Below are 20,438 nucleotides of genomic sequence, written 5' to 3'. Positions count from 1 at the left end.
ATTAACACAACAAAATTGGAAAGGAAAATAAAGCCGGTGAAAGTAACTTATTCTGGAATGTAGGCTAATATAATTTTCAGGACACTAATAGAGCTCATTTCATTTCTCCAAAGAATTTTGCTGCACTGAGCAGGATCTCTGGGTTCACTGTGCTGTATAGATGATGAACCAGAGCCCAGATAGTAAGTAGAAGATCTTAAGACTTTCAAACATGATATTTGTGATGCCCATTATCTGGGGCAGCTCACTCTAAAAGAAAAATGGGTTGAAAGCTCTTCATGTATCTCCATCTCTTTTGTAAAAGATGCCACATTTAAAGGACAGGAACACATTTGCAAAAAGGATACAGAAAGTTTTGGTAGAATTTTTAAATTTCTTAGTTACATATACATGTGCCCTATTTGAAAAATATATTGAATTTAAAAATTATAAGAAGAATATTGATTAAAGAATAATGGAAAGTAGGTAGAAAGATCTAGTCGTTTCAAATTTCATTTCCATGGAAAGAAACTTCTCATAGGATTATCTGATTCAGGAAGGTGAAGGGAAACAGATGAGACAAGGTCTCATTCTTCTAGGCTACCCTGGGATTTATGATATGACTAAGGCTGACTATAAAATCATTCTGACCATCCCCAACCCATATAAACTTCTTTTCAGTGCTGTGGTTTCAGGCATATCCAATAAATATTTGGTTTTTTTTTTTAACATTTAATCATGAGGTTGCAAAAGTGTTATTTTTAGGCAACACAGGCCTTCCCAGAAGTAACACTTATATTTCACTCTCAAATCAAAACCTAAGTATAGGTAGAAATAGTAGCATGGGTAATTAGATTTTGACAAAACATAATAAAACAATGATAAAGATACATTTGTACCCAAGAAATTTCAGCTTATGGATCCCAGTTAAGGGAAATAATAGACTCAGAAATTTATGTACAAAATGAGAATGGAGGTGGGTGGGACTAGGAGGAGTCCATGGGGGTGCTATAACCTGGATACAAAATGAATAAATTATAATAAATAAATAAATAAAAACAAATAAATACATAAATATTTAAATAAATAAATTAGAATAGGCTGAATGGGATGTATTCTCACAGTTCAGCCAGTCTGATCTTTTAGTTGCTGGAGTAAAAGAAAATGTGAAACAAAGAATGGAAATATTATTTATCAAAACCTAGCAATGAAAACTAACCTTTTGTCTCCAAAATACGTTATTTTTTTTAATATTCTTTGCCAGTTGTATCCCAGTTTTAACATTATGAGGCTTAATAAACTTTGTTTTCTGAAATTAACTTAAGAAGACATTAGCATGGATGTGGAGCTTTGCATGTATGCAATCATTTATGCAATATGTGTACATCGAGTTTAATAGATAAGTACCATATTCCTAAATAATAGAAATGGCCTTAAGCATTTCAATAGTACGTTCTCACAATAGTTACAAAGGAAGAGGAGACAGTAATGACTTTTATATAAAAATATTAGTCATTCGTATTTCACAAAATTACCTGAACATAATAGATTATTGCATGACCATGATCATCATACCTTACTTCTGTATAACACAGTGCTCCATCACTTGTCACCTGAATCCTGTGATGTTACTTCTAGTGTTTCTCCAAATGTCATTAGTCAAGGCTAAAGAAATTGAAGATTTATTACTTAAGTGATAACGTTCTGCTATTTCCCAGTAGCCTCCCAGGAAACCTTTCTAGTCCACAGCTTCCTCATTGCATGTTTTACTTCTGCATTTCTTAGAGTGTAAATTAGAGGATTCAGCATGGGAGTGATAATGGTGTAAAATACAGCAACCATCTTGTCCTCTGAAAAGGTGGTGTCAGGCCGCATATACATGAAAGTACAGGGACCAAAAAAGATGATGACCACAGCAATGTGGGATCCACATGTGGAGAGAGCTTTGCGTCTTCCTTCAGATGATTGCTTTCTTAGAGATACGAGAATGACTGTGTATGAGAATAGCAAGATGACAAAACTTATCAGTGTAATGGTACCACTGTTGGCCGTCACAACAACACCAATAATGTAGGTGTCAGTGCAGGCGAGTTTCAGCACAGGGTGTACATCACAGAAGTAGTGATCAATCTCATTGGGTCCACAAAAGGGGAGCTGCACCACCAGAGCCACTTGGATAATGGAATGTATGAACCCACCCACCCATGTCCCCAGCAACATCTTATTGCATCTTTCCCAGTCCATGATAGTCATGTAGTGGAGAGGTTTACAGATGGCCACGTATCGATCATACGCCATGACTGTAAGGATGAAGATCTCAGTGCAACCAAAGAAATGAACAACAAAGAGTTGTAACATGCACCCCACATAGGAAATAGTTTTTTCCTTCACTAGCAGGTCAGCAATCATCTTGGGTGCTGTGGCTGAGGAGTAGCAAATGTCCACAAAAGATAGAAAGTTGAGGAAAAAATACATGGGAGACTTGAAAAGATTGCTAAAGCAAACTGTCAGCATAATGAGGAGGTTTCCTAGCACAATGATCATGTAAAAGAAGGAAAACACAACAAAGCATACTTCTTCAACCTCTGGGTTCTGAGAAAGACCCCAAAAAATGAATTCAGTGACATTGTTTATTCCTTCCATGGAAAAAGTACTTGAGGCCATATTCCCAAGAGGACATTAAACTATCAGAACAAATTAAAAAAATAAATAAATAAACCACCAGCATTCATTTCTATTTTAAAACAAATAAATAATTATAGTGGCTGGTGGCTGAAGTTGAGCACTTATATTTTTCATATTCAGGTTTCAGTTTAAGTGCATTTATTCTGAGCAACTTACCTCAATGTTATATTGTGTGATTTTTTTCAATTCAGGTGAGAAGTGAAGTCCAAAGACTTAAGAAAAATTTTTGCAATGTCTTGTGAAATTTGAAGAATGTACTTTTATTTTGTGTAAGATTTCTATTACATTTCAAAAAGCCTTCCCTGTTCAAAGCTATGCTAATACTTATATGATTGCTGCATTTTCATATAGAAATGAGAATGTTTGTTCAGATTTGCCCCGCTTCAAACTGTCCTTCCTGGATGTCACATCTGCTCAGAATTCTTAGGCAGCACAGCCCCAATGACTTCTGCAGGTTTCTCTTCTTCTAAAACTTGGATCTTCTTGAAGTGAAATTTGGCCTCTCATCTGATCTCAAAGGTTCAATATCACTATGGGGTACTATAGAAAGAGATTTAAATTAGACATATTTGATTGTGTAATAATCTCACTGAAACTCAAATGAATTATCTAACTTTATGAGACCTCTCTTACTTAAATTGTGATATAATAAAGTTTTAAGTCAGTATTGTTTGTCATTAAAGATCCTTTCTACAATTCAATTAAATCACTGCATAAGCATAGAATAGCCACACAATCATGAGAAAAAGCAAAGATAAGAGAATATGCAGCAATATGACCAGAAGTAATAATAGGAGAAGAATCTTCAGTAAATGAAGTCAGCTCTGCATGCTTGATCAAGATTGAATTTAAGTCCCAAGTAATTTCTTTAGCTGCAAATGGGGTTATTCTACAACTTCTCTTTACTTTTCTTGACTTAATATTTAAATGCCTACATGAAACAAAGAAAAACAAAATAAAAGAGGAAGTGCTCTGCACTTTAACAGCAATGTTTTCTTTATGCGTTTTCATATTTCCTGCTTCATGTTAGCTACACCACACCACTAAGTGTGGGAAACTTTGAGTTCCATATTTCTGGGAGAGGTTATCATTCAACTGGGTGGGAATGACTCTAAAGAGAGGATCAAGTTTAATTTCACTAGAAGTATCTTTAGTGGTAGAATTTCAGGCATTCTCAGGAGTCATTGATATAGGAGAATAGATATGGATAAGTTGTTATAAATAGAGGTTTCAAAATTCTTTTCCAAATCAACACATGGGTATAAATGATCCCTGCAGTGGCAGGCTGTTCTTTTGAACACATCTCTCAAGGTCTATTTTGTTTAGTTCTTGAAGCCACACAACCCTACTTTTTGGTAGTCTTTTCCAAACAAAAAGAAGGGTCCAAATATGAACTTATGGAAAGTCATGTATGTTGTGAGATTTCAGGTCTGTTTCCCAGCATTCTATAAAAGTCAGAATAGCGCTGTCTCCTTTTGTGTATTACAGATTAATAGGGAAATGTCCAAGAAAACAACAGTAGTCTAATCACATTTTCAATCAAGATCAATCCCATGGCTTTATGAACTTGTACTCTTTTGGCCCCCTACTGATTTTTAAATGACAAAATATTGAACAATAGTGAGATCATATCAGAGAAGTTTAGAGCATTTCTTATGTGATTTGTTTTTCTAGAGCAGAGAGATACTCACACACACATTTGACAGTATTCCTCTAGGATCTAAAGCACAGAAGACAGTGTTCACCTAAGACAGTGTGCATCTAAAAGCCTTCATCTACTTTTTCAGCACTCAGACTTAATGATGTTCTTTCCAATGACTGGGATTTTCTATTCCCCCTTATGACTCACTATCTCCAAGGTAGTATACATAAGTTATACTATATATAGTATATATAAGTTATCTTCATATCATTGTCTTTGTAATCCCATTCTTTCTTTTCTTAAGAAAACCAGGGCATTTAAATTTTATTATAAATGAAAAAAAGACACCTCCTCATTTCCACAATTCTTTTCTTAGTTTGAGAAGAACAGATCTGCAATATTTTTCAAATGGGTTTGAACTCAAATTATATTTTTTATCTCCTTATATAGTGTAGAAATCCTAGATAATTATGAATAACCGGTACCAGAGAATCCTTGGTCTCCCAAATACAGGACAGCAGAACTGAATCTTCCTTGTTCCACATCCTCTCATCTGCTAAAATCTGTCAGGTCATTGTGTCAGGTCAAGTGCTGCTTCTTTTACTTCTTATGTAGTCTGGTTAAGGAGAGGAAAGAAAATGGTAATGACCTTAGGGAAAATGTATTCCCAGAATCTTTCTCCATGGTCAAAATAAAATTACAGGCCTAAAATGAACTTTAAATTCTAGTGTCTTCTCTGTGGCCTAGCAGGACTGCTCCTCCCTTGGGGGGTGGGGATGTCAAAGAACCTGCCATTCAGTTCCTGTCAGAAATAGTCCCTGTTCCCCTTAGTATGGGAAAACAATTGGTTACTGAGCTACCACAGGCTTCATCCGCACAGAGGTTCTAGGTTATATCCATACATGGTCCTTGGTGGAGTGTCAGTCTCAGAAAAGACCCCTGTGCTCAGATATATTTGGCCCTTGTGGAGCGCCTATCCTTTCCACGTCATACAAACTCCCCCTTCTTTCATATGTTTCCCTTCACTCTGCTAGGCCACAGAGAAGGACTTTGCAGCCAGTTCTGAAGATACCTGATAAAACAGGATCAGATGAACGGGGAGGAGGTCTTCCCCAATCAGTGGACTTGGAAAGTGGCAGGGAGGAGATGAGGAAGAGAGGGAGGGTTTGGGAGGGAATGAGGGTGCAGATACAGATGGGATACAGAGTTAATAAAATGTAACTAATAATTAAAAAATAAAATAATTCTAGTGTCTTTTGAACTTAACACTAAATAAATATTTTAAATTTAAAACTTAAGCAATTCTCATATCATGACCATAATCTAGCAAAAATAAGAAAATAAAGGTAATATTTTCATTACAACTTTATTACTGAAATAATGTACTTTGATTCATATACTAAATAATGTGTTTACAGTATTAAATTACATTACATGATTTATCTCATTTTCTAGGTTTGAATTACTGTCCTTATAACAAACTAGAAAAACTAGATATGAAAAAAATAGAGAAATATTCACTCTAAAAGTACTTGGCCAAGCATTATAGTGCAAGCTTTTAATTTTAGCACTTGGGAGACAGAGGCATGAGATTCTCTATGAGTTTGAGGCCAGTCTGCTCTCCACATAAAGTTTCAGGCCAGATTACATAGTGAGATCCTATCTCACATTAAATAGCAAACAAACACACACACAAAGACAACAACAACAAAGAAGCCTGGAGGTGGAAGATAGACTTAGAGCTGAACTGAGATGAGCTGCAGCTAATTCATCCCAAAACTTATGAACATATGTACCCACAGACAGTTGAGAATCCAAGGTTCATTAAAATCATTGACAGAAAATCAAAATAAAAAAATTATAAAGAAAGATAAAATAAAGTTTCTGGAATAAGATGATATGATTTTATGTGTCTATTTTATTAATGTAATATAAAGTTTTGAAAATTTACCATTGAACTGCATTATTGGAGAGTTGCTCTTGCTTATTACTGGATGGTATTCTGTTCTGTAGTTATTCCCTAGCGGATATTTAGATACTTGTATTCCCAGTCTACGGCTATAATAAACAATGCTTCTGTGAACATTTATGATCAATTCACGCACACATACATTTCCACTTCGCTTGCACAGGAACCTAGAATTGTAAGCACAAAAAGAATGAAATTGTGTCATTTTCAGGAACAATGCTGGATATCATTATAAGAAAAAAATGAGCCAGACAGAGGGAAAAAATCACATTTTTTCCTAACGGAGCATATCTATCTATCTGTCTGTCTATCTACCTATCTACCTACCTGTTATCTATCTATATACTTATATATCTGTCTAGAAAAGTAACTATGCATAGGAAGACTCTAAAGAGATATGAGAGAATTGAACAAAATAGAGTTATAGAAGGAAGAAAAATAAAATATCAAACATTGTCAACATATCTATACTATGGATTTAGCCCTGTACACAAAACCATGTGTGTGTGTATATATATATGTATATATGTATATATATATATGTATATATATATGTATATGTATATATATATGTATATATATATATATATATATGTCTGAAAGAGAAAGGGGAGATAGCGCAGAGGGGATAGTGAAAGAATAATGGTGGAATTAATATGATCAAGGTAAAATCATACATCATACATACATACATACATATATACATACATGCATCTGCAAATGTCATAAAAAGACCATTATTTACTTTTAATTATATTACATTAATTTATGTTAGAGTGGCATAGGGTGAAGAAGGCACACTAGGAGAGCGAAAGTCAGTGTGAAATTTGCAGGAGTAGGTGGGTCCTGGGAAACACAGGTCTTCAATCTTGAAAGCAGTGCCATCACACCCGCATCTAAAGCTCACTATTTTCTATATTAACTAAAAATTTTAACTGACATAATTCTTGATGGGTATTATTATTATATTTACAATTTATCCACTATTTATCCCAGTAGTAGACCCTTCCCTCATCACCTACCGGTCCCACCTACCCTCCTTCTTCCTCCTCGACTCCCCTAGTCCACTAATTGGGACTACTGTTTAACCCCAGCCCATCAGGTCCCATCAGAAATGTCTGGATCCTTTTCCTCTGTGGGATGGCTAGGTCACTCCACCAGGGAAAAGTAATCAAGAAGCAGGCAGTTCATGTCAGAGACTGTCTCTTCTCTCCTTACTAGGGAACACACTGAGCAGTCTATGGGCCACATCTGAGCAGAGGGTCTGAATCCAGTCTCTATAGCAGTCCCTGAGTCCAGGTTTTTTGGCTTTGTTGTTCTCCTTGTGGGGTTGCTGTCCCCTCCATGTTCTTTCATTTCCTCCATCTTCTATAAGACTCCCTGTGCTCTGTCCAAAGTTAGGCTGTGAGTCTCTGCATCTGATTCTATCCACTGCTGGGTGGAGTCTTCTAGAGGAGTGTTGGAGGTTGATCTGATGCATGTTACTTGCCGTCAGGATCTGGAAACACCTATTTGTATTGTGTAAACATGTATGTGTAAACATACCTGATTGGTTAATTAAAGCACCTATACCTGGGAAGGGGAGAAGGGGGTAGGCGTGGCTAAGGTCCCATAGCTTGTAGAGAACAGAGAATCATGGGAATGAGACAAATTGGAAGAGAGAAGGAAGGAGGACTTCATAATGTAATCCTGGAAAAAAACATGTGGGGTCTGAAGGAAGGACTCTAATAAAGACATGCAAAGGACCAGATAAAGAATAAAAGCAAGTATTTATAAGCTTATGGATGGAAGTTAGGATAATTAAGGAGAATGGCTTTGAATGGGGACTGGGAGATGGATGGTGAGATGATTCTGACAGCATAGGTAGGAATATCTGCCCAGCCTAAGGTAAACAAGGCAACTATAAAATCTAAAAGGTGTCTGTGTCTTACTACTTGTGATAGTGGATTAGATAACAGTGACATGATAATCTTAGGGCTAATAATAAATAATATATAGCCCCAAACTCATCTTTTCAAATTTACTACAACAGAGGAGATCTCTGATAGGTGCCTGTCCTGTTCTCTCTTTTCTACCACTTCCAGTGTCTATCCTGTTTTCCCTTCTGAATGAGAGCTAAGCATATTCCCTAGGGTCATCCTTGTTGTTTAGCTTCTTTAGGTCTGTAGATCTTGGTATGTTTATCTAATTACACAATGAAATATTATGCAGGTATTTAAAAAAAGAAAATCATGAAATTTACAGGCAAATGAACGGAACTAGAAAAGATCATAACCCATAAGCAGAAAGATATGTTTGCTATATACTCGCATGAGTGAATATTAGCCATATAATATTGGGTCTTATTTTATTTATTTATTTTTCTTTATATTTTATTTTTTCTGTTTTTTCTTTATGTAATTTTTTTCTTATTTTTATATTAATCACAGGTTATTTACTTTGAATCCCAGCCATAGCTCTCTCCCTCATTCCCTCCCAATCCCAACTTCCCTCCCTCATCTCCTCCATGCCCCTTTTCAAGTCCACTGATAGGGGAGGACCTCCTCCCCTTCCATCTGACCCTAGCTTATCAGGTCTCTTCAGGACTGGCTGCAATATCCTTTTCTGTGGCCTAGCAAGGCTGCTTCTCCCTCGGGGGGGGGGTGTCGAAGAGCTTGCCATTGAGTTCATGTTAGAAATAGTCCTTGTTCCCCTTACTAGAGTACCCACTTGCATACTGAGCTACCACGGGCCACATCCGAGCAGAGATTCTAGATTATATCCATACGTGGTCCTTGGTTGGAAAAACAGTCTCATGAAAGACCCCTGTACCCTGATATGTTTGCTCCTTGTGTAACTCCTGTCCTCTCCAGGTCTTATCATCTCTCCCTTCTTTCATAGGATTCCCTGCACTCTTCCGAAGATTTGGTTATGAGTCTCAGCATCTGCTTTGATACACTGCTAGGTAGAGTCTTTCAGATGCTCTCTGTGGTAGGCTCCTGTCCTGTTACTTGTTTTCTCCTACATCCAATGTCCATACCATTTGTCTTTCTAAGTGAGGATTGATCATCTTATTTTAACTGCATACTTTTTTCTTTCATTTTTAAAGAATTCTCATACTGTGAAAAAAAACTTGTACCATTGTTTACAGCAACCTCAAACATGGTATCACCATTCTCTCAGTATAGTGTCGAGCTGTTTATGCTACTCCCTTATAATACCTTTCATTTCTATCGGATCTAAGGAAGTGCTATGTGACATTCATGTATTCCACACACACATACACACACACATATATTATCAGAAAAAAGTTTCATAAGACCATACTTTTTTATTATCATTTATTAAAATTTATTCAACTTGTTTCCTGGCTGTGGCCCCCTTCCTCATCTCCCAGAAATCCCACCCTCCTTCCACTAGGCCTCTCACCTAGTGCACTAATAGAAGAGGTCCTCCTCGCCTTCTATTTGACACTAGCTTAGGTCTCATCCAAACTGTTTGCATTTTCTTCCTCTGTGGCCTGGTAAGACTGCACCCCATAGGGGGAGGCAATCAGATAGCCTGCCACTGAGTTCATGCCAGAGAAAATCCCTGGTCACTTTACTGGGGACCCCATTGGAGACTGACTCTATGGACAACATCTGAGGCAGGGTTTTAGGTCCTCTCTATACACTATCCTTAGTTGGGGTATCATTCTCTTCAGGGCCCCCAGCGCTCAGTTTTTATGGCTCTGTTGTCTCCTTTTGGAGCGCTTATCCCCTCCAGGTCTTTCTATCTCCCTCTTCTTTCACAAGATTCTGTGCACTCTGACCAAAGTTTAGCTATGAGTCTTGGCTTCTGCTTCAATACCTTCATCAGTAGAGTCTTTCATAGACTGTCTGTGGTAGGCTCCTGTCCTTTCCCTGTCTTCTCCTACTTCTGATGTCTATTCCATTGGCCTTCTGAATGAATATTTAGCATATTCCCTATTGTCTTCCTTGTTGTTTAGCTTCTTTAGGAGTATAGATTTTAGTATGTTTATCCTATATTTAATGGCTAATATCCACTTCGGAGTGAGTATATACCATGTGTGTTTTTCTGCTCACAAGGATCTTTTCTAGTTCCCACAACTTTTCTGCAAATTTTATGATTTTCTTGTTTTCAATTTTTGAGTAGTAGTCCAATGCGCAAATGTACCACAATTTCTGTAACCATTCCTCTGCTGAGGGACATTCCTCTGTTGCTTCCAGCTTCTGGCTGTTATGAACAGAACTGCTAAGATCATAGTTCAGCAAATGTCCTTGATGAATAGTTGAGCATATTTTGGATATATGCCTAGGAGTGGTATAGCTGGATCTTGAGAAAGTACTATTCCCAATTTCCTAAGAAAGTGCCAGACTGATTTCCAAAGTTGTTGTGCAAGTTTACATTCCCACCAGCAATGGAGGCGGGTTTCCCTTTCTCTACATCCTCCCCAGAATGTATTGTCACTTGAGTTTTTTATTTTAGTCATTCTGATGTGTGTAAGGTGGAATCTCAGAGTTGCTTTTATTTGCATCTATCTGATGACTAATGACAATGAACATTTAAATGTTTCTCTACCATTCTATGTTCCTCTATTGAGGGTTCTCTGTTTACCTCTGTACCTCATTTTTAATTGGATGACTTGGTTTGTTGTTTAACTTCTTAAGTTCTTTATATATTTAGGAAATTAGCCTTCTGTCAGATCTAGGGTTGGTAAAGATACTTTCCCAATCTGTAGGCTGTTGTTTTATTCTGATGACACTGGTTTTGGCTTTACAGAAGATTTTCACTTTCAAGAGGTCCCATTTATTTTTTATTTTTTTAACTTTTATTTTTTGATATTAATCACAGGTTATTTACTTTATATCCCAGCTGTAGCCCCCTCCCTCATTTCCTCCCAATCCCATCCTTCCTCCCTCATCTCCTTCCTGTTCCTTTCCAAGTCCACTGCTAAGGGAGGTCCTCCTCCTATTCCATCTGACCCTAGCTTATCTGTTATCTGCAGTACTGGCTGCAATATCCTCCCCTGTGGCCTAGCAAGGCTGTTCCTCCCTCAGGGGAGTGAGGAGGTAAAGGAACAAGTCCTTGAGTTCATGTCAGAAATAGTTCCTGATCCCCTTACTACATGTATCAGTTTCTGCAGTTGTATCTACAACACATGAGATTCTCTCTTCAATCTCTTATATTCTATTGGTGATGCTTACCTTTGTGGTTCCTGATCTTTTCTATAAGTTTTTGAGCTCCAAGGTTTTCTCTGTCTGTGTTTTCTTTATTGGTTCTAATTCTGTCTTCATGTCTTGCTTCATTTCCTTTGTCTGCTTGAATGTGTATTCCTGTCTTCACATGATGGCCTCTATTTTTTTTTGTTTGTTTCCTCTCTATATGCCTCTACTTTTGCCTCTGTTTGTCTGTATTTGTCTGTATTTCTTTGAAAGCTTTGTTTGTTTTCTCTTTATGTGCACCTAAGAACTGGATAAGCATAGATTTGAGATCATTTTCTGTGTTTCCAGTGAATTAAAATATCCATTACATTTTGGTGTTGCTGGTGAAGCCATGATGTTCTGTTCTTTGTTTGATAAGTTCTTATGCTGACCTTTAGCCATCTGCTTATTGGTAACCTTTGCTGTTTGTTCTTGGAGTCTGTACTTCATAATGGGCCCATCTGTCTCTGGTGTCTGGAGTATTCTTCAGGAAGATGAGAGAGGACCACCAGTTTGAGAGTGGATGTTGGTGTTTCAGCTGTAGCTAAGGGAGGAAGGTCACAAGTGAATGTGTGCAAGTACGGGCATGTGCTTGGAAGTGGAGCTCTGCACACACTCACTTGAAGGCTCACTCACTTGCCATTAGGCCTAATTGGAAAGCACAGGGGTTTCCCCTGTGCTCTACTCTCAGATTTTGGCCAGCAGGGGCAAATGAAACTGTAGGCAATCTATCCTTGTGGCAGCTGCCTCTGGTGTCTCAGTCACTGAGCATGGAGGCTTCTGCTTGGGGCAAGCTCCTCCAGCCACAGCTGCAGACCTGGGAGGCCCACGCTGCTGCTGCCTCTGTCCTCTTAGTCACCAAGCAGGGAGACTTATGCTTGGGGCAACTACTGCTTCCTCAGCAGAGCTGGGAGGCCAGTGCTTAGGGCAAGGGGAAGTGCGGGGCGGGTGAATATTTGCCACTCTCAGTCTCTGGAGACATTCATGGGTGACCTGGATTCAAACTGGCCCAGCTCACGGGTTGTCCCCTCTCACCCAGGAAGCCTCAATGTCAATGTTGTGGCTTTTGCTGCCCCCCACCTCCGCATTTCGGAGTTTCAGATCCTGTGACCCTCAGATACAGTGCATGCTCTTTGCCGCCATCTTTTTTCATACAGGTATATCACATGCTTGATTAGAGCCACACCCAGGTACTTCTGCCATTTTAATTTTTTAAAATTATATATATTTTTTCAATTTGTTTATGTTTTTATAAATTACAGTTTATTCACTTTGTATCCCCTCTGTAGCCCCCTCCCTCATCTCCTCCCAATCCCACTTTCCCTCCCTCATCTCCTCCCGTTGAAGAGCTTAAGATAGCCTGAATATAACTCCATTTTAAAATAAAGATCTTGACTGGGAACTGAATTCAGGTACCAGGAAATATCACAGAATGTACACCTGGCAGAAAACAAAGTTAGCTCTCCTAGCAACAGACTCAAGGAAATATCAGAGAATAAATGCTTCATAGAAAATAGAGACAAACTCCCTGGCAATAATCAATGGGAATCGGTTGAGAATCGGGTGGGAAAATTCTCCCCAATGTTTCAGATATGGTTTAGAAAAATAGCCATTGTGATTATATGCCTTAGCCATTGTGATTATGTGCCTCAGAAAAGGTCACCCCGCCCTGCTAAACTTCACCCAATTCTGTAACGCCAAGACTTGTGCCCCCCTGCTTGCTGCCATAGAAACCCCCGGCTCACAGACTTTCCCTTTAAAAATCCTGTTCACTCAGAGCTCGGGGTTCCACTTCTCTACTGCTGCGCCAGTGAGACTTGGGTCCCGAGTTTGATCGCTCTCGTAATAAAGCTCTCTTGCAATTGCATCGAGTCATCTCCTGGTGGTCTCTGAGGGTCCCGTGAACCTGGCATAACACCGTGCCCCTCGCCCAGTCTACTGATAGAGGACTATCTATCCCTCTGACCCTAGCCTATCAGGTCTCATCAGAACTGTGTGCATTGTCTTCCTGGTAAGGCTGCTCCCCCTTCAGGGGGAGATGATCAAAGAGCCAGCCACTGAGTTCATGTCAGAGACAGTCCTGTCTCCACTTTTAAAGAATACTTTACTGTATTTGTTTGATGTTTTGTGTATGCATGTTTGTATGAACATTTGCACTTGCCAGGGTGTACAAATAGACGTGATTGGACAACTTTGAGAATTGCATGTCTCTATTCTAGGGGTCTACAAAAAAAAAAACAAAACAAAACAAAACTCAGGTGAATAGATTTGGTGGTTGCTACTTTTACCCACTGTGTCATCCCTTCAGTCCTGAGGTATCATTGTTACACTTGCTTATTTGAGTCTGTGTGAGTCTACCACCATTGTGAACCTTCAGTTTGCTTTCATAATGACTCATTCCTTCTGATACAGGAAGCCTTACGAAAGGTTTCTTTAGAGCTATGTCAGAATTGACTTAGTTTTTTTAATATCACAAGCTGACAGGGGCATACCAGCATTCAGACAGGTTCTAGCAGAGGATATAAGGAACAGGCAGAGGGGAGTAATGGAAGAATACATCAGAGACCAAAAGTGTGAGAATCTTGCATCTCTGACTGACTAGCAACCAGGAGGCTTCTTTATTCATAAAGGTTCCACAAAGCAGGCAAACTTATATTTAAAAAATAATACAGATCATATCATTTTGTCCCTGGACAAGTGTTACAGAGAGAATAGGTATTGTCAATCTTAAATTATTTTAGACTACATAAGCATTTTTTACTTATTTCATTCTATTCTTCAGAAAAGTGAAATATTAAACAGATAGGAAAATGTCTGAGTTGGTCTAAATAACTCTCAAGCCTTGAACAGAGCATAGTGGTTGAAATACACCTTGTGAGTTAGCCTAGCTAAAAGTTTGAAAGCTTTCCCAGGCTGCAGACTAACTTGTTCTATTCATTTGTTTTCTTGTTTGTTTCTTTTCGTTAAAAGACCTCACTGTGACTTAATGTAAGCCAGTCACAGTATGATTTGGCAATTTTTTTTATATTTCTTTTATATTAATTTTACATCATATATATGTATCAAAAGTTGTTTTAGGCAAACGAACTTTATTTTCTACTGGCAATGTCCTGTGGACTGCATATAGGAGGGAGCCTGCCATCTGATCTGTTGGCAAATCTGTTGCTTCTGAGTTTGCTTTGGGGCAGGTGTGCCAAAAGAACTCTGGCACTACCCAACTTTTTGTGCTATTTCCAATCACCATGGCAAGGAAAACTCTTGAGTAAGGTAGAAAAGATTAATACTTTGACAGCAGAAATAATTTTCTGGGTAAAAAAAATAAACAAACTTCCACGCACAATTCACACACACACACACACACACACACACACACACACACACATGTGCATGCATGCATTTGCCCGTTTGCGCCTGCGTACTTTTCTCCCACAGGTACAGTTAGTCCTCAGCACACACTGAGGACACAGAACCTTTCTCAGCTTCCTGAAGAACTCTCCAGATGCCAGAGAGAGACAGTACCAGTGTGAACTGCAGAACCCAAAAATAAAGAAGGGAAGGTTTCAGATAAGCCAATGGCCAGGGGTAGGTGAAAGAACACTTACAACATAAATCAGGACAGCATGACTTCACCAGCAACCCCCAAAATTGATGGATACTCCAATTCAACAGAAGCACAGGAAAATGACTTTAAAGCTATGCTTACCCAACTATTTGAGGCTCATAAAGCAGAAACAAACAACTCTCTCAGAACAATAACCATGCAAATTCAGTCAGTTAAAAAGGAAATGAACAAATCTTTCAAAGAAGTGGCCAGTCAATTGGAGGTAAAGAAAGAAGAAATAGACAAAATCCTTAAAGAAACACAGGCAAACATAGCCAAAAAAAAATAGAGGCACATGTAGAGATAAAATTAGTGGCATATACAAAGGAAATGAACAAAAAAATAAAGACCGCCATAGAGATACCGGAATCCACATTCAAACAGATGAAAGAAATGGTGCAAGGCATGAAAACGGAATTAGACTCAATAAAGAAAACACAAACTGAGAAAACCCTTAAGCTGGAGAACTTGGAGAAAAGATAAGGAACAACAAAAGTAAGCATCACCAACAGAATACAAGAGAAGGAAGAGAGAATCTCTGGAGCTGAAGACACACTTGCAGAAATTGATACTTCTCTCAAAGAAAAAGTAAAATCAGAAAAATTCCAATCACAAAATATCCAAGAAATCAAGGATGCTATGAAAAGACAAAATCTAAGAATAATAGGAATTGATGAAAAAGAAGACTCCAGGCTCCAAGGTCCAGAAAATATTTTCAAAAAAATCATAGAAGAAAATTTTCCCAACTTAAAAAAAGAGATGTCCATAAATATACAAGAGGCCTACAGAACACCAAATAGACTAGACCAGAAAAGAAACACATCACGTCACATCATAGTCAAAACACTAAATCTACAGAACAAAGAAAAGATATTAAAAGCAGCAAGGGAAAAAGGCCAAGTAACATATGAAGGTAGACCTATCAGAATCACACCAGATTTCTCATCAGAAACTATGAAAGCCAGAAGGGCCTGGGCAAGCATCATGGAGACTCTAAGAGATCACAAATGTCAACCCAGACTACTATACCCTGCAAAGCTTTCAATCAACATAGATGGAGAAAACAAAATATTCCATGACAAAACTAAATTTATGCAATATCTACACAGCAAACCACCACTACAGAAGATACTAGAAGGAAAACTCCAATCCAATGAAAACAACTTCACCCAAGAAAACATGGCATACAGATAATATCCCAACAAAAATGAAAAGAAAACAAGTAATGAAACACAGTAAGAGCACTGACTCCAATAAAAAAGAAACTAACATTTATTGGTCACTATTATCTATCAACATCAATAGACACAACTTGCCAATTAAAAGACACAGACTAACAGAATGGGTGCGAAAACAGGATCCAACATTCTGCTGCATCCAAGAAACGCACCTCTGCAAAAAAGATAAACAGAGTAAAGGGATGAAAAAATGTCTTTCAAGCAAACAGACCTAGAAAACAAGCTGGGGTAGCTATCCTAATATCTAATAAAATAGACTCTCAACCAAAATTAATCAAAAAAGATGAGGAGGGACCCTGCATTGTCATCAAAGGAAAAATCCACCAAGAGCACATCACAATTCTGAACATCTATGCCACAAATAAAAGAGCGCCTACCTTCATAAACAAAACATTACTAAAATTAAATCACACATTGATCCCAACACCTTGATAGTGGGAGACTTCAACACTCCACTTTCACCAAGGGACAGATCATCTAGACAGAAACCTAATAAAGAAATAAAGGCACTTACAGAGGTCCTAAATCAAATGGCCCTAATAGACACCTACAGAACTTTCCACCCAAATGCAAAAGAGTATACCTTCTTTTCAGCACCTCATGGAACCTTCTCCAAAATAGACCATATAGTTGGTCACAAAGCAAGCCTCAACAGATACAAGAAGATTGAAATAATCCCCTGTATTTTATCTGACCACAATGGAGTAAAGCTAGACATCAACAACATTGGAATTAGAAAAAAAGCCTACAAGCACATGGAAACTGAACATCTTGCTGCTCAATGATAGCTGGGTTAAGGAAGAAATAAAGAACGAAATTAAAGACTTCCTTGAATTCAATGAAAATGAAGGAACAACATACCCTAAATGAAAGCAGTGCTCAGAGGAAAATTTATAGCACTAAATGCCTTCAAGAAAAAAATTGTGACATCTCATACAAGCAACTTAATCTCCCAACTGAAAGCCCTAGAGAAAAAAGAAGCAAATGCACCCAAGAGGAGCAGATGGCTGGAAATAATCAAACTCAGGGAAGAAGTCAATCAACTAGAAACAAATAAAACTATTCAAAGAATCAATGAAACCAAGAACTGGTTCTTTGAAAAAATCAACAAGATAGACAAACCTTTATCCAAACTAACTAAAAGGCAGAGAGAAACTATCCAAATCAGCAAAATTAGAAATGAAAAGGGGGATATAACTACAGACACTAAGGAAATACACACAATCATTAGGTTGTACTACAAAAGCCTACATGCAACAAAATTCGAAAATCTAAAAGAAATGGACAATTTTCTTGATAGATTCAATTTACCAAAATTAAGTCAAGATCAGGTAGAAAGATTGACTAGTCCTATTTCCCCCAAGGAAATAGAAGCAGTCACCAACAGTCTCCCTTCCAAAAAAAAGTCCTGGGCCAGATGGTTTCAGCACAGAATTCTACTAGACCTTCAAAGAAGTTCTAACTCCAATTCTCTCCAAACTAATCCACAAAATAGAAACAGAAGGAACATTACCAAACTCATTCTTTGAAGCCACAGTCACCTTGATACCTAAACCACAAAAAGACCCAACAAAAAAAGAGAACTTCAGACCTATCACTCTACTGAACATTGATGCAAAAATACTCAATAAAATACTTGCAAACTGAATACAAGAACACATCAAAGATATCATCCACCATGACCAAATAGGCTTCATCCCAGGCATGCAAGGGTGGATCAACATATGGAAATCCATCAATGTATTCCACCACATAAACAAACTGAAGGAGAAAAACCACATGATCATCTCCTTAGATGCTGAAAAAGCATTTGACAAAGTCCAACACCCATTCATGTTTAAAGTCTTGGAGAGATCAGGGATACAAGGCACATATCTAAACATAGTAAAGGCAATATACAGCAAGCCTATAGCCAACATCAAACTCAATGGAGAGAAACTTAAATCAATCCCACTGAAATCAGGGACAAGACAAGGCTGCCCACTCTCCATACCTCTTCAACATAGTACTTGAAGTCCTAGCTAGAGCCATAAGACAACTAAAGGAGATCAAGGGGATACAAATTGGAAAGGAACAGGTCAAAGTGTCACTATTCGCAGATGATATAATAGTATACATGAGCGACCCCAAAAATTCAACCAGAGAACTCCTTCAGCTGATAAACACCTTCAGCAAAGTGGCAGAATACAAAATCAACTACAAAAAAAAAAATCAGAAGCCCTCCTGTATACCAAAGACAAAAGGGCTGAGAAAGAAATTAGGGAAACAACACCCTTGACAATAGCCACTAACCACATAAAGTACCTTGGGGTGACACTAACCAAGCAAGTGAAAGACCTGTTTGAGAAAAACTTCAAGTCTCTGAAGAAAGAAATTGTAGAAGATATCAGAAGATGGAAAGATCTCCTGTGCTCATGGATTAGTAGGATTAACATTGTGAAAATGGCCATCCTGCCAAAAGCAATCTACAGAGTCAATGCAATTCCCATCAAAATACCAACTCAATTCTTTACAGACCTTGAAAAAAAGATTCTCAGCTTCATATGGAGAAACAAAAAACCCAGAATCTCCAAAACAATCCTGTACAACAGTAGATCATCTGGAGGTATCTCCATGCCCGATCTCAAGCTGTACTACAGAGCAATTGTAATAAAAATTGCATGGTATTGCTATAGAAACAGAAAGGAGGATCAATGGACCCGAATAGAAGACCCAGAAATAAACCCACACACCTACGAATACTTGATTTTTTGGCAAAGGAGCCAAATCCATTCAATGGAAAAAAGACAGCATCTTCAACAAATGGTGTTGGTCCAACTGGATGTCTACCTACAGAAAAATGAAAATAGATCCATATTTATCACCCTGCACAAAACTAAAGTCCAAGTGAATCAAAGACCTCAACATTAAACCAGATACTCTAAATCGGTTAGAAAAAAAAGTGGGGGACATCCTAGAACTCATTGGCACAGGTGACAACTTCCTGAACAGAATACCAACAGCACAGGCTCTAAGAGCAACAATCAATAAATGGGACCTCATGAAACTGAAAAGCTTCTGTAAAGCAAAAGACACTGTCATCCAAACAAAATGACTGCCTACAGATTGGGAAAGAATCTTCACCAACTCTTTATTTGACAGAGGGCTAATATCCAGTATATATAAATAACTAAAGAAGTTGAAAAGCAACAAACCAAGTAATCCAATTAACAAATGGGGAACAGAGCTAAACAGAGAATTCTCGAAAGAGGAATATTGAATGGCAGAGAAACACTTAAAGAAATGCTCAACCTCATTAGCCATTAGGGAATTGCAAATCAAAACGACCCTGAGATTTCACCTTATACTCATCAGAATGGCCAAGATGAAAAACTCAAGTGACAACACATGCTGGAGAGGTTGTGGAGAAAGGGGAACCCTCCTCCATTGCTGGTGGGAATGTAAACTGGTTCAACCACTTTGGAAGTCAATCTGGCACTTACTCAGACAATTAGGAATAACGCTTCCTCAAGACCCAGCTATACCATTGCTAGGTATATACCCAAAATTTGCTCAAGTATACAACAATGACGTTTGCTCAACCATGTTTGTAGCAGCTTTATTTGTAATAGCCACAACCTGGAAACAACCCAGATATCCATCATCGGAGAAATGGATACAGAAATTGTGGTATTTTTACACAATGGAATACTACTCAGCAATCAAAAATGAGAAAATCATGAAATTTGCAGGCAAATGGTGGGATCTAGAAGAGATCATTCTGAGTGAAGTATCCCAGAAGGAGAAAGACAAACATGGTATATACTCGCTTATATAGACCTACAAGTTATAATAAACTTAATGACGTCTACACACCTAAAGGAGATAAACAAGAAAGCAGACCAGAGGTAAGATGATCAATCCTCACTTAGAAAGACAAATGAGATGTAGATAGGACATATGACAGAAGTCTACCGCAGAAGGCATCTGAAAGATCCTACCAAGCAGCGTTTCAAAACAGATACTAAGACTCATAACCAAACATTTAGCAGAAGGGGAGTTAATATGACAGGGAAAGGATAGGAGCCCCACAAGGACCAAGTATATCTGAGCACAGGGTTTTTTTCTGAAACTGTTTCTACAACCAAGGACCATGTATGGA

The 20,438-nt window shown here is 38.1% G+C and overlaps 1 protein-coding gene across 1 annotated transcript; it reads right to left on the bottom strand.

The window, feature by feature from the left end:
- Positions 1-1,686: 1,686 nt before the first annotated feature.
- LOC129677761 (olfactory receptor 4S2) lies at positions 1,687-2,643 on the bottom strand. Its single transcript, XM_055608380.1, has one exon. It carries the CDS (start codon positions 2,641-2,643, stop codon positions 1,687-1,689), a length of 957 nt encoding a protein of 318 aa, XP_055464355.1.
- Between the last annotated feature and the right edge of the window lie 17,795 nt (positions 2,644-20,438).

Source organism: Psammomys obesus, unplaced genomic scaffold (genome assembly GCF_907164565.1).
Source record: "Psammomys obesus unplaced genomic scaffold, mPsaObe1.curated_primary_1811, whole genome shotgun sequence".
Taxonomy (NCBI): Eukaryota; Metazoa; Chordata; class Mammalia; order Rodentia; family Muridae; genus Psammomys; species Psammomys obesus.
The sequence above is the reverse complement of the archived record's forward strand: the minus strand, read 5'-3'. Positions and strand labels throughout refer to the sequence as shown.